Source organism: Elephas maximus, chromosome 5 (genome assembly GCF_024166365.1).
Source record: "Elephas maximus indicus isolate mEleMax1 chromosome 5, mEleMax1 primary haplotype, whole genome shotgun sequence".
NCBI classification, from domain to species: Eukaryota; Metazoa; Chordata; class Mammalia; order Proboscidea; family Elephantidae; genus Elephas; species Elephas maximus.
Genome location: NC_064823.1, coordinates 160,183,659 through 160,198,339, shown reverse-complemented (window position 1 = coordinate 160,198,339; position 14,681 = coordinate 160,183,659). Strand labels below are relative to the sequence as shown.

Sequence of the window (14,681 nt, the reverse complement as noted above, 5' to 3'; positions counted from 1 at the left end):
AAGAGGTATGCTGTTTTCCTCATACAGGCCGCAGCTTTGCTCTTGAAGGCAGTTGCCAGATGTTTTATATTTGCTGGTAATGGGCCTCCCTTTTTATTATCTTTTCTAACCCACTGCCATCAAGTAGATTCTGACTCACAGTGACCCCACAGGGCTTCCAAGGCCAAAAATCTGTACAGAAGGAGACTGCCACATCTGTCTCCTGCAGAACTGCTCGTGGTTTCGAACTGCCTACCTTTCGGTTAGCAGTTGATTGTTTTAACCACTGTGCCACCAGGGCTCCAAGTAAAATGAAGTCCTTGACAACTTCAGTATTTTCTCTGTTTGTCAAGATGTTGCCTGTTGGTCCAGTTGTGAGGATTTTTGTTTTCTTTATATTGAGGTGTAATCCATACTTAAGGCTGTAGTCTTTGGTCTTCATCAATAAGTGCTTCAAGTCCTCTTACCTGTCAGCAAGCAAGGTTATGTCATCTGCGTATCACAGGTTGTTAATGAGTCTTCCTCCATTGCTGATTCCGAGTTCTTATATAGTTCAGCTTCTCAGATTATTTACTCAGCATACAGATAGAATAAGTGTGGTGAAAGGATACAACCTCAATGCACACCTTTCCTGACTTTAAACCATGCAGTATTGTTCTGTTCAAACGACTGCCTCTTGGTCTAAGTACAGGTTTCACATGGGCACAATTAAGTGTTCTGGAATTCCCATCCTTTGCAATGTTAACCATAGTTTGTTATGATCCACACAGTCAAATGCCTTTGCATAGTCAATGAAACACAGGTAAACACCTTGCTGGTATTCTCTGCTTTTGGCCAAGATCCGTCTGACATCAGCAAGGATAACCTCTCATTCTATGTCTTTTTCTGAATCTGACTTGAATTTCTGGCAGTTCCCTGGCAATGTATTGCTACAACTGTTCTTGAATTATTTTCAGCAAAATTTTACTTTCATGTGACATTAATAATATTGTTCGGTAATATCCTCATTCTGTTGGATCACCTTTCTCTGGAATGGGCATCAATACAGATCTCTCCAGTTGGTTGGCCAGGTAGCTGTCTTCCAAATTTCTTGGCATAGACGAGTGAATACCTCCAGCGCTGCATCTGTTTGTTGAAACATCTCAGTTGGTATTCCATCAATTCCTGGAGCCTTGTTTTTCGCCAATGCCTTCAATGTAGCTTGGACTTCTTTTTTCAATATTATTGGTTCTTGATAATATGCTACCTCCTGAAATGGTTGAACATCAACCAGTTTTTTTGGTACAGTGACTCTGTATATTCCTTCCATCTTTTGATGCTTTCTGGGTTGTTCAGTATTTTGCCCATAGAATCCTTCAGAATTGCAACTTGAGGGTTGAATTTTTTCTTCAGTTCTTTCAGTGTGAGAAATGCTGAACTTGTTTTTCTCTTTTAGTTTTCTAACTGCAGGTCTTAGCATGTTTCAATATAATAGTTTACCTTGTCTTCTCAAGCTGCCCTTTGAAATCTGTTCAGCTCTTTTACTTCATCATTTCTTCCTTTCACTTTAGCTACTCTGTGTTCAAGAGAGTTTCAGAGTCTCTTCTGACATCCATTTTGGTCTTTTCTTTCTTTCTTGTCTTTTCAATGACTTTTTGCTTTGTTCTTGTATGATGTCCTTGATGTCATTCCACAGCTAATCTGGTCTTTTCGGTCGTTAGCGTTCAATGTATCAAATCTATTCTTGAGATGATCTGTGAATTCACATAGGATATACTCAAGGTTGTGGTTTGGTTCTTGTGGGCTTGTTTTAATTTTCTACATCTTCATCTTAAAATTGCATGTGAGTAATTGATGGTCTGTTCCACAGTTGGCCCTCTGTCTGTGTTCTGACTGATGATATTGTACTTTTCCATAGTCTGTTTCCACAGACGTAGTTGATTTGATTCTTGTGTTTTCCATCCAGTGGGGTCTACATGTATAGGTGCCATTTATGTTGTTGAAAAAATGTAGTTACAAGGAAGAAGTCATTGGTTTTGTTAAATTCTATCATGCAATCTCCAGCATTGTTTCTATCACCAAGGCCATATTTTCCAACCGCTGATCCTTCTTCGTTTCCAACTTTTGCATTCCAATCATCAGTAATTATCAATGCATTTTGATTGGATGTTTGATCAATCTCAGACTGCAGAAGTTGATAAAAATCTTCAATTGTGATAGGTGCATAAATTTGACTAACAGTCGTATTAACTGGTCTTCCTTGTAGGCATGTAGATATTACCCTGTCACTGACAGTGTTGTACTTGAGGATGGATCTTGAAACGTTCTTGTTGACAGTGATCGCAATGCCATTCGTCTTCGAGTTGTCATTCCCAGTGTAGTGGACCATATGATTGTCTGATTCAAAATGGCCAATGCCAGTACGTTTCACCTCACTAATGCCTTGGGATATCAGTCTTTATGCGTGCCATTTCATTTTTTTTTTTTATTAACTTTTATTAAGCTTCAAGTGTACGTTTACAAATCCAATCAGTCTGTCACATATAAGTTTACATACATCTTACTCCGTACTCCCACTTGCTCTCCCCCTATTGAGTCAGCCCTTTCAGTCTCTCCTTTCGTGACAATTTTGCCAGCTTCCCTCTCTCTCTATCCTCCCATCCCCACTCCAGACAAGAGTTGCCAACACACTCTCAAGTGTCCACCTGATTTAATTAGCTCACTCTTCATCAGCATCTCTCTCCCACCCGCTGACCAGTCCCTTTCATGTCTGATGAGTTGTCTTCGGGGATGGTTCCTGTCTTGTGCCAACAGAAGGTCTGGGGAGCATGGCCGCCGGGATTCCTCTAGTCTCAGTCAGACCATTAAGTATGGTCTTTTTATGAGAATTTGGGGTCTGCATCCCACTGATCTCCTGCTCCCTCAGGGGTCCTCTGCTGTGCTCCCTGTCAGGGCAGTCATCGATTGTGGCCGGGCACCATCTAGTTCTTCTGGTCTCAGGATGATGTAGGTCTCTGGTTCACGTGGCCCTTTCTGTCTCTTGGGCTCTTAGTTGTCGTGTGGCCTTGGTGTTCTTCATTCTCCTTTGCTCCAGGTGGGTTGAGACCAATTGACCATTTCATTTTTGATGACTCCAGATTTTTCTAGATTCGTACTTAGCACAGTCCGTGTTTCGATTGTTAACGGACGTTTATGCTGTTCCTTCTCATTTTGAGCCGTGCCACGTCAGCACATGGAGGTCCCGAAAGCTTGACTCCATGTCATTAAATCAGCTGTATTTTGAGGAGACAGTTCTTCCCCAGTCATGTTTTGAGTGCCTTCCAACCTGAGGGGCTCACCGTCTGGCATTCCAGCAGTGGTTGCTTCTGTTGTTGAGTGCCGTCGAGTCGGTTCTGACTCGTAGCCACCCTGTGTATGACAGAACAAAACACGGTCCGGTCCTGCGCCATCCTTGTGATCAGTTACGCTTGAGCCCATTGTTGTAGCCACTGTGTCAATCCATCTTGGTGAGGGTCTTCCTTTCTTGCTAACCCTCCAATTTACCAACCATGATGTCCTTTTCCAGGGACTGATCCCTCTTGATAACATGTCCAAAGTATGTGAGATGTAGTCTCACCACCCTTGCTTCTAAGGAGCCTTCTGGTGGTACTTCTTCCAAAACAGATTTGTTTGCTCTTTTGGCAGTCAGTGGTATATTCAGTATTCTTCTTCAACACCACAATTCTTTTTCAGTCTTTCCATATTCATTGTCCACCTTTCGCATGCATATGAGGCGATTGAAAACACCATGGTTCCGGTCGGGCACATCATAGTTTAGTCCTCAAGGTGACATCCTTGCTTTTCAAGACTTTAAAGAGGTCTTTTGTGCAGATTTGCCCAATGCAATGCGTCTTTTGATCTCTTGACTGCTACTTCCATGAGTGTTGATTGTGGATCTAAGTAAAATGAAATCCTTGACAACTTCAGTCTTTTCTCTGTTTATCGTGATGTTGCTTATTGGTCCAGTTGTGAGGAGTTTTATTTTCTTTATGTTGAGGTATAATCCATGTTGAAGGCTGTGGTCTTTGATCTTCATCAGTAAGTGCTTCAAGTCCTCTTCATTTTCAGCAAGCAGGGTTGTGTCATCTGCATAACGCAGGTTGTCAATGAGTCTTCCTCCAATCGTAATACCCCGTTCTTCTTCATGTAGTCCAGCTTCTCGTATTATTTGTTCAGCATAAAAATTAAATAGGTAAGGTGAAAGAATACAACCCTGACATACACCTTTCCTGACTTTAAACCAATCAGTATTCCCTTGTTCTGTCCGAACAACTGCCTCTTGATCTATGTAAAGGTTCCTCATGAGCACAATTAAGTGTTCTGGAATTCCCATTCTTCACAGTGTCATCCATAGTTTGTTATGATCCACACAGTCAAATGCCTTTGCACAGTCAATAAAACACAGGTAAACATCCTTCTGGTATTCTCTGCTTTCAGCCAGGATCCATCTGACATCAGCAATGACATCCCTGGTTCCACATCCTCTTCTGAAACCGGCCTGAATATTTGGCAGTTCCCTGTCGATATACTGCTGCAGCCGTTTTTGAATGATCTTCAGCAAAATTTTGCTTGCATGTGATATTAATGATATTGTTTGATAATTTCTGCATTCAGTTGGATGAACTTTCTTGGGAATAGGCATAAATATGGATCTGTTCCAGTCAGTTGGCCAGGAAGCTGTCTTCCATATTTCTTGGCATAGACGAGTGAGCACTTCCAGTGCTGCATCTGTTTGTTGAAACATCTCAATTGGTATTCCATCAATTCCTGGGGCGTTGTTCTTTGCCATTGCCTTCAGAGCAGCTTAGGCTTCTTCCTCCAGTGGATGAATGAGGATGCTAATTTCTCTACATCCTTTCCAACACTTGTTATTTTCAATATTTTTTGGTAAACACCATCCTAGCACGTGTAAAGTGGTATCTCAATGTGGTTTTGATTTGAATCTCCCAAGTGACTAACGATGCTGAACATATTTTCATGTGTTCATTGACCATTTATATCTCTTCTTTGGAGAAGGCCTATTTAAACCCTTTGCCCATTTTTTAATTTGTTTGTCTCATCTTTTGTTTTTAAGTACTCTTTGCCATGTCTGTTCTTATTTTAGAGCATTTTTATTAGGAATAAATATTGGATTTGTTGAAGACTTTTTTTTTTTAGCCTTTATTAAGATTCATATTATTAAGTAATACACAGAAGCTGTGCTTTGTTTATAGAACTTCTTTATAAGTTAACAATTTTTAGCATTTCCTTAGAAAGTTAAGCAATGAGAACTATAAAGCTGTTTTGATGAACTAAAGCACTTCAAATCAGGAATTACGGTTGAGAGTCGAAGTTTTATATCAGTCTCAGCACCCAGTCAAATTTTATTTTTTATTTTGGTCACAGTGTAAAAAATCCTGAGTCACACAGACATGTAGGTACAAGTGGTAACCGTTCGTGACAGTTATAACAGTCTCTTTTGCTGCCTCAGATAGTCTTCAGTGAAATGGGTCCCGACCCCTGAGGGTTCTCTAACTGATATTCTCTAACAACTCTTGACCTTCTTCATCGTAGATCTATAGGCAGAGAGAAGCCCCCAGAACCTTGAGTAAGCAGGGAAGCTGGGTTACGGCAATCCCGAAACTTAGTGTAAAATGGTGGAAGTCATAGTAGTACATGGTCTCAGCATCAGAACCTGGCTAACTTTCGGGAGGAAAACGTGAGTCACGATCAGCCTTGGGCTGGTGGAGATCAGGCGTCCTCCGCCCTTCAACTTTTTTACCAATTCTGACACCAGCCATCCCTCCCACAGCACTCTCTACTTCTCTTCTGGGTTTGATAATCCGTTGCAGTGGCCATACAGAACTCCCAGACCATACTTACAATTAAGTGGTTTATTAAGGAAGCAACAGGGTACACAACTCAGGATCAGGAAGCATGCAGGCAAAGTCTCCCTTCTTCAGTGCAGGATAGCTCTCTCAGCTCCTCTCTGCTGTGTAGTCCTCCTCTCAAGCCACCTGAGGACAGGCTCCTCTTGGCCCTGCTGGCTGTCACCATGGACTCTTCTGTAGGCCCCTTTCTGGGCCAGTCTCTGTCTTGAGCATGATAGCCCGTGACCCGTGTTATAGCTCTTCTGGGAGATTCTTTGCCTCGTCCGTCTCTGCTGCTGCCTTCTTCCTTCTGCTTCTCTTCTTTCTGTCTGGAAAACCTCTGTGGGGCTGGTTGCATATATACACGGTGCCTTGTCAGTTTCAAGGCATGGCCCCTCCCAGTGGGGGAGCATGAACTGACCAATCCTCTCTTGGCAGACTACAAACACTTAATTTGCATAGTAGGCTATAGTCACCTCATTTGCATAGCTCATTGACCAATCCCTGCAAGGTGCATACCAGTCACAGGGCAGGCTGCAGCCAAGGCCACAACAAACCAAGTTGTTTACAGCTTACCCAAGAAATGTCGGTCAGCCTGGGCAAAAATAACAAACCCTCTGGGATAGAAAGCAACGGCAAAGGTAACTCTTCAGGGCTTGGGGGAAGAATCTCTTAAGCTGTTTTTCCAAAGAACCAAGGCAAAGAGCCGCATACAGGAATTCCTCTCGCCACAGACGAGAGCTCTGAAGCACATTGGAGGAAAGCCCTGAGCCGATGTGAGGCCGTGTCTCTTCTCAGATGTCCACCCACTTAGTGTGACTGCTTCTGAGACTTGCTGCGGGTGTGTGGATGTGTGTGTGCCAGCGCTGCCGGGCCCCCGGGTGCTCCACTGCGTCTCTGCTGTGGGTGTGTGGGTGTGTGTGTGCCAGTGCTGCCCGGGCCCCCGGGTGCTCCACTGCGTCTCTGCTGAGGGTGTGTGGGTGTGTGTGTGCCAGTGCTGCCTGGGCCCCCGGGTGCTCCGTTGTGTCTCTGCTCTCTGCACGTAGCTACGTGAAGCACAGTAGTGAGTTCTGAGGGTTTGGAGGAGGTGCTGCGGGCCTGCTGGGGGTTCTCAGGAGTTGGTTTTCCTCATGGTCTCCAGTGACCCCACTGATGAGCACCAGGTCATGAGAGCGTGCACCCCAGAGGTGTGCACAGTTGCGTACCTTCATCTCTTGATGTGGACTGTTGTGTTCTCCCATCTCAGGGTGGAGGGCTGTCCTGCATTTCTGGAGTCACCCTTGCTTGTGGTGGCTGTTTCCGTTTTTCTCGTCACTGAGGATAACTCTGCCCCTGCGGTACTGTGTCCTGAAGAGGTGAGTGGCCTGTGGTGAGTTGTGTCCATTGGCCCTGCTTCTGGGTTTCTGTGGGGTGACGACACCTGCCTGGCTAAGCACAGCTGTGTTGGAGGTTGTGGGAATGCCAGTGCGCCACCACCTTGCCAGGGACCATCCCCTGGAAGAGGGCACGTTACCTGGAATTAGTGGCTCCCACATCTGCACCTGTGACGTGTTCACAACTGTTCACAAGTGTCCCAAGAACCTGCAGTGGTAGGAGGAGCAGGACCTCCACCCACTCGTGTCGTGCCTGTGTCCCTTGCGTTGGGTGGAGCAGATGTGGTCAGGCAACTGAAATTTCTGGACCCAAAGTGCTGTTCCTTGTAAGGCCCTGCCTACCTTTTCTCTTTTTGAGGGCATTCCAGAGTGATGTGACCTACTCTACCAAAAATACCCGAACCTTTAAGTGTGAACCAAAGGGCTTCCTCTTTCATGACCGTGTACTCGCTGTTGAAATGTTGCATTCTCTCAGACCGTTTCCCTCTGCTTTGGAGGTGATTTACAGAGAGAGAGAAACAGAAAGCTGGAGATGTCTTGTGATGGGTTGGTGGGGAGCTGGCCCCCATCCTGTACAGGTGAGGCGGGTGGTACCTCTCAGGAGTGGCACAGTGTGGGTGCCAGCCTTCCTTGGCAGTCCTGTCTGTCTGTCCTTTAGAGCCTGCTCGAGGAAGTTGGCAGTACCCAGGCTAGTTTTGTTTGGATGAAAGTTTTTAAAATATGTCATGTAATTTTATGCTTCTTGAAAATTGCTAAGCCTTTTCCGGCTTCCTCTGTGTGTATTACTGGTGGTAACAACTTTTTGCCTGTGCTGGGCATTGGCCAGGCCTGCAGCAGCAGCCTGGGTGCTCTGCTCATGAGTTTAAGGTGACCTTTCTCTTCTCCACCTACAGCCAGCTGCCCCTCACAGTGCTGATACCAGACCTTTTCGAGGAAGCCACTCGCTTTCTTTTTGATTGAGGGTCAGAACCAAACCAACAAAAAACCAAACCGACCGCCATTGAGTTGATTCCGACTCACAGCAACCCTATAGGACAATCTTTACAGAAGCAGACTGCCACATCTTTCTCCTGCAGAGTGGCGGGTGGGTTCGAACTGCCAACCTTTTGGTTGGCAGCCAAGTGCTTAACCACTGTGCCACCAGGGATCCTTGAGGGTTGGAACATGGAATGATTAAACTTGGTGATTATGGGAGTGTCCATTCGTTACGTGTTCCTGTGTGTGGGCACTGTCATCTATACCTTTCAAGTGACAAAGGCACAGCGGGTACCAAGTATGGCCAGAGCTTCGTGGCTGGCATCTGAGCCTGCGGGAGTCTGCTGAACACCTGTGAGCAGGGCGGAGAAGAGCCAGGGCTGACGTCAAGGTTGAAGCAGGGCTGGCTGCTTTCCTGTCTGTGCGGGAGTGGCGGGGAAGGGCTTCTGAGGCAGGACTGGGCTGGGGCAGGGGGGAGACCTGTGAGGAGTGGGCCTGCCTTGCTCCGCAGGAGCTGCCATCTCACTTGTGAGCCCCTTGCTGGCCAGTGCAGGTGTCTGCCACACTCGTGGCAGGCAAGGGGATTTGGGGACGTGGCGTTATCTTGGAGAGAGCCCTCAACCAGCCCTTCCAAGGCCTGGGTTCACTGAGGTGATGGCTGTTGGGTGAGACAAACCCCATGGCAGATCAGACAATGTACCAGCTCGGGGAGGGGGCACGCTACACCACCCGTGCTCTCATTCAGCCCACAGGCTTTCTGTGAATCTTCCGGTTTGCGGTTCTGTAGTGGAAGGAAGGTTTTGAGCCTGAGAGTTGCTTTGGGGAGGATGTGTGTGTGTATGGGGGGGTGAGTCCACAGCCAGTGATGGGTACCAGAGCTGAGCCCGGGCCCTCTCCCACTGGTTCCACACTCGGACCCATCCAGGTTGGCAGCTCCCTGCACCAGCTGCACCTGCCCAGGGCTGGGAAGCTGAGGCGATGCCTGTGTCTTATTGTTCGGTATTCCCTGTCTATAAAGCGAGCGGCTTTCTTCCAGCCCTGGTTGGCATCTTCTCAGCTGCTTTGATGTGGCAGTAATAATAGTGACCGCTTCTGTGGTGTTACTGTGTGCCAGACACAGTTCTGAGTACTTCACATGTATTAGCTAATTTAGTATTTACAACAGCCCTGTAAGGTAGATACTATTATCCCTCCCAACCTACAAAAGAAGCTGCTGAAGCAGAGAGGTCAAGTTAGTTGTTCAGGGTCACACTGCAAATGAGCAGTGGAGCCAAACTTTGAAACCAATGATCTGGTTCAGAGTTCAGTCCCTGCTGCTGTGCGTCTGCCACGTGCAGGATGGCTGGGCGGGTGAGCGGAGTCTGGGCTGCCCAGTTATCCTTGGCCTGACTCTGACATCAGTTGGACCCATGGACCCCCCCCCACTGATAAGTTCCTACTTGAACAGGGGTGGGAGGGTGTTCTAATGTGACAGATGAGACCAGTAGGAGATCAGTAGGATCGGTGGAATGAAAAAGGATTCTATAGGTGCATTGTTTTAAAAGATTGTGAATGGCCTCATGTTGTTCTGTGGCAGTTAGATTGAGGGTGACGACTGCTCCATGCACAATCCCTGGGCTGTGTCAGGCTCCAGGCAGAGGGCGTGGGCCGGCCTCCAGGAGCTTGGAGGCTCAGGTCGGACCTCCTAGCCTGGGCGTTTTGCTGGTGGCACCGAGTGGGCAGCTTGCCTGGGAGGAGCGGGTGGACTGCTTCACCGCCCCTGTGTCCAGCCAGTCCTATGGACCTGACCTGGGAGGAAGCAGCTCTAACTGTGAAGAAATGGCTTTCATCAGCCCTTGCCAGTGATATTTTCCCCCTCTTATTAGAAAACAGAGCCTAACGAATGAGTTCAGACTGTGGTTTCTGAATTTCCATTTTGTGTGATCGTTCTATTAATTGAATAAAATGAGGGGAAAGTTTGGTTCTACCCAGGTGTCCATTCTAAGAAGTCAAAGCTGAAGCGTCAATTCCCTCAAGGCGTCCTGAGAGCTGGGTCGGGCGCAGTGGTGACCAGAGGGGTCGGGAAAGTGCCGAGCTCTTGACCTAGTGAGAAGTCCAGCCCAGTGGTGACCAGAGTGGTAGGGAAAGTGCCGAGCTCTTGACCTAGCGAGAAGCCCAGCACAGTGGTGACCAGAGCGGTAGGGAAAGTGCCGAGCTCTTGACCTAGCGAGAAGCCCAGCCCAGCGGTGACCAGAGCGGTAGGGAAAGTGCCGAGCTCTTGACCTAGCGAGAAGCCCAGCCCAGTGGTGACCAGAGCGGTAGGGAAAGTGCCAAGCTCTTGACCTAGCGAGAAGCCCAGCCCAGTGGTGACCAGAGTGGTAGGGAAAGTGCCGAGCTCTTGACCTAGCGAGAAGCCCAGCCCATTGGTGACCAGAGTGGTAGGGAAAGTGCCGAGCTCTTGACCTAGCGAGAAGCCCAGCACAGTGGTGACCAGAGCGGTAGGGAAAGTGCCGAGCTCTTGACCTAGCGAGAAGCCCAGCCCAGCGGTGACCAGAGCAGTAGGGAAAGTGCCGAGCTCTTGACCTAGCGAGAAGCCCAGCCGCTCTCCTCTGCTCTGTGAGGCAGCTCAGCCCTCGGCTTTCCTTGGCCTGGCACAGTCAGGGCCTCATACAGTCAGGCGCTCATGGGCAGACCCCGCACGGTCACGGTCAGGGCCTCGCAGGGTCGGGCCTCGTATGGTTGGGCCCGCTCCCTCGTCTTCCTCCTCTGGCCCTCGCTGGGTCCCCATTTCAGCAGGAAGGCAGGGTGTGATGGCCACAACGAGACCTCAGGAGGACGGGCGAGGTGGGGTGGCTGGACTTCCTGGGTGGGGTGAGGGTGGGTGCACTGTATGTGGGGTGTCTAGGGCAGGAGCAGCCCAGAGCCTGTGGGCAAGGGCATCGCCAGAGAGCCAGTGCCCTAGCAGAGAGGCCGAGGATGAGAGGAAACGGGCTTTGGGTTGCATTCATTTGATTTTGCCGGTTTGCATGTTAACACCTTTGTTAGCTCTGTGTCGCTGTCTGAGTAGCAGTCAATTCAGGCATCCTCACTGATTTTCAGGACTGCCTCAAGAGTCACGGGTCTTTATAGAAAGTCACCTGTTAGGGGAGGAGACCTCCAGACCCAAACAACAAAGCCCCTACTCCCCTGCCACTCCCAAGGCACCCCAAAGCCATGTTCCAAACCTCCATGGAGTTGGAGGTGGGGGTCACGCTGCCTGCCCAGGGCTGAGGCCAGTGCAGGGGCTGCACTTTGTGCCCTCAGAGTTTGATTTGACCTGGCGTTTCGCACGCCAGGCCATTCAGTTTTGGGATTTTGAGGTCAAACTGTGATGCTTTTTCAAGCACCGGAAATGGGCAGGGGTTCTGTCTCAGACTCTGGCCCTCAACCTGTCCTGCTGCTTTGATGGTAAGTCTGTTTCAACACTGACTGAGGCAGGTGGGCATTGTGTCCACCCAAGACCACAACTGCTGACTTAGGATCCCGCCCCACCCGAGGCCCAGTCAGCGCCTTCCCTGTGTTGTTACCTTGAAATTTGAAGGCACCCTTTGCAGGAGGGATTGAGGACACAGATAAGAAGCCAGCCCAGGGGCATGTCCCATGCGGGCAGAGCCAGGATAGGAACTGGCGGGCAGCCACGGACTGGACTTCAACACCAGGTGCAGACCCGCTGTGCCTGTTAGTGGGCGTGGCTGGCATCTTAAAAAAGTTGACGAGCATAGATTCAGGGTAGGCATTTGGGGGACCTTAGGTGCGTCCCGGGTGGCAGTGAGCATTGCCAAAAAGGGGTGTGTCCCTCCCCGGTGGCCCCACAGGTGGGCCTCATTCCTCTGATTTTTTTTCCTTCTGGTTATAAAGTTCCTGGCAAGGAGATTTCTTAACCAATATTGTCTTTATAGAGCCATTACTGTATTTCAGGAAATCTTGTCGTTTTGGTTCTCTTTAAGAACGTGGATACTGTTTCTTAAAAAGGAAGTGTGAAGTTGTTGCTTACAAGCAGTATTTGGCATAAAGTGGGTCCAGAAAAGAGGTGCTGTCGCTGTCACAAGGAGCTGGCCTGGGTAGGACGCACTTGCTGTTGGGCCCGGAGCTTGGGGCTTGGTTTCCGGCTTCATCCCTGCTCACCCTGATTCTTCCTGGTCAGTGTCTCCCGTGCGCAGGTGGGCCCTGCAGTTGGCTGGTTTGTGGCAGAGAACAGAATTTTTGCTTCTCAGTGAACTAAGTGGCTTAAATGGTGATGGGACATTCAGTTCTAGCCTGTGGGTGCCGGATTCTTACCGACTCTCCTGCCAGGAGCCTGCGGGATGCGTATACGGCTCAGCCCCTCACTTCTCCCTAGGGTGCACATTCAGGAGCTGAGTGGTTCTGATTCAGAGGAGACGGCTTTAGAGGGGGACCTGCTGGGCAAAACCACTGGAGACATTTGATCAGAGTCTGATGGGAAGGGGCGATGCTAAATCTCGCCTGGGTGCATGGTGGGGCCCCGTCCTGAGGGAACGCACCTTCTGGCTCTCAGCTGCTGTGACACACATGTGGTGTGATGAGACCGGGTGTGTGGGCTTGGTCTCGTGCTCTTGTTGATGTGTAGTGTTTAGAGTTCAGAGAAGATGGCTGGACTCTCATTGCTCTTTTCCTGTTTTCCTTCTCAAAGGAATGTTAAATGTGGATGCTGCCCTCCTGTCCACCCTGTCTTCGTCCCCTGCAAGAGCAGTCATTTCAGCTGTTGGACTCTGAGGCCAGAGCGTGCGTGCACAGGGGCGAGAGCACCATGGGCCCCAGTCTCAGCGGGGCTGGTTTTCACGGGACCGTGGTCCCTTCCGGTGCGCTGCTGGCATTCATCACACCCGCTGTGGGATGACTCCATCGTGGAGAAGTCTCTCAAGTCCTTGAAGGACAAGAACAAGAAGCTAGAGGAGGGCGGCCCTGTGTACAGCCCACCTGTGGAGGTGGTGGTGAAGAAGTCCATCGGGCAGAGAGTTCTGGATGAGCTGAAGCACTACTACCACGGCTTCCGCTTGCTCTGGATCGACACCAAGATTGCTGCGCGCATGCTGTGGCGAATCCTGCACGGCCACACCCTGACACGCAGGGAGCGGAGGCAGGTAAGGGAGGCGCACCCGAGCTTGTGTTTATTTCACCCGTAGAGAAATGCACGATGAAGTGAACTTCCTGGAAATATATCCACTCAGTCGTAACACTGTTGACATCTTGTCTGTTCTGTCAGTGCGTTTTAACACACAGGTGTTTGTTTTCTCTCAGTGCCTTGATGCCATTCCATTGTCTCCTGGCCTCTCTTACTGCTGGTGAGAGCTCTGCTGTCTGATTGCTTGTATTTCTTTTGCAGGTAAAATGTCTTCTCTGATTGCTTTCCAGGTCTTCAGGGCTGTGTGAGCTTGTTTGAGTGAGTTTGCTTTTATTGAATGTTTGGGATTTATCCTCTCAACTTTGAGATTTCACGTCAGTCATCAGCTCTAGAACGTGATCAGACATCAGCTGCAGAACCTGGTTGCCTGCCATCTCTTGAACTTGACTGACTGCCAACTCTAGAACTTGACTGCCGGTCAGTGCTAGAACGTGGTCGTCCATCAGCTCTAGAACCTGATCGCCTGTCAGCCCTAGAACTTGACCGCCCGTCAGCGCTAGGACATAGTCAGCCACCAGCTCTAGAACTTGATCACTCACCAGCTCTTGGACAGGGAGAGGCCTTTGGTTAGGCAATGGTTGCACCAACTCCTTCTGTCCTCCATGTCTCTTAAGATATTTTTCCTATTTTCTGTTTCTGGCTCTCAGGACTGCCACCTAGATATTTTTCTTCTAGTTTGTTAATTCTCTTTTTAGCTGAAGTAATCTGTTTAATTCATTCATTGGAATTTTATTTTCAGTTACTGTATTTTAACTCTAGAAGTTTATTTGTGTCATAAATTGTTTTAATATTTGACATTTGTTTTGTAATTAGTTTCCTTTATAATACTCTGCTTTTCATGTTATTGTTATTTTAATTTGTGAGGAAAATAAACACTCTGTTAGGGTTTTTATCAATGAGCTTGATCATTTTTGATAGGATTTTGTTCTTTTTTTTGAGTTTTAGATTCCACCTTTTATGTCCTCAACCGTTTTAAATGCAGTTCCGTTATAGTTTGAATTTAGTGTTCTTCTTTCCTCACACTCGTGGGGCTGGATCCAGCTCTTGATTGTGTCTGTTGACTTTTGCTTGTGGTGAGTGGGGTGTGTGCTGTAATTTTGGACTGTGAGTTTATCCTCAGAGGGATTTCATCTGTGTGGCTTGGTTGGTTGCTTCTGGGGGTAGTGTGGGCCCTGCCCCCCTCTCAGGGAAGGTGCAGCCGTGTGTGGGAATTGAGGCCTCACTCCAGGGCATGGCCTCCTGTGCCTCAGCTTTTACGGGACTGCAGCCCTCCCTTCCTCCCTCCCTCCCAACAGTGTCAGTTGCCTTTTTGTTTTTAGCTCTGGG

General features: G+C 48.5%; 1 protein-coding gene across 2 annotated transcripts in view; it reads left to right on the top strand.

Annotated features, from left to right (window-relative positions):
• Positions 1-14,681, top strand: part of LETM1 (leucine zipper and EF-hand containing transmembrane protein 1) — a 72,769-nt gene that overhangs the window by 10,984 nt on the left and 47,104 nt on the right. For both annotated transcript variants that reach the window (XM_049886585.1, XM_049886584.1), the window contains exon 3: positions 12,864-13,314. In XM_049886585.1, the coding sequence (XP_049742542.1) occupies positions 12,864-13,314 (451 nt within the window). The remainder of the gene's footprint in view (positions 1-12,863; positions 13,315-14,681) is intronic.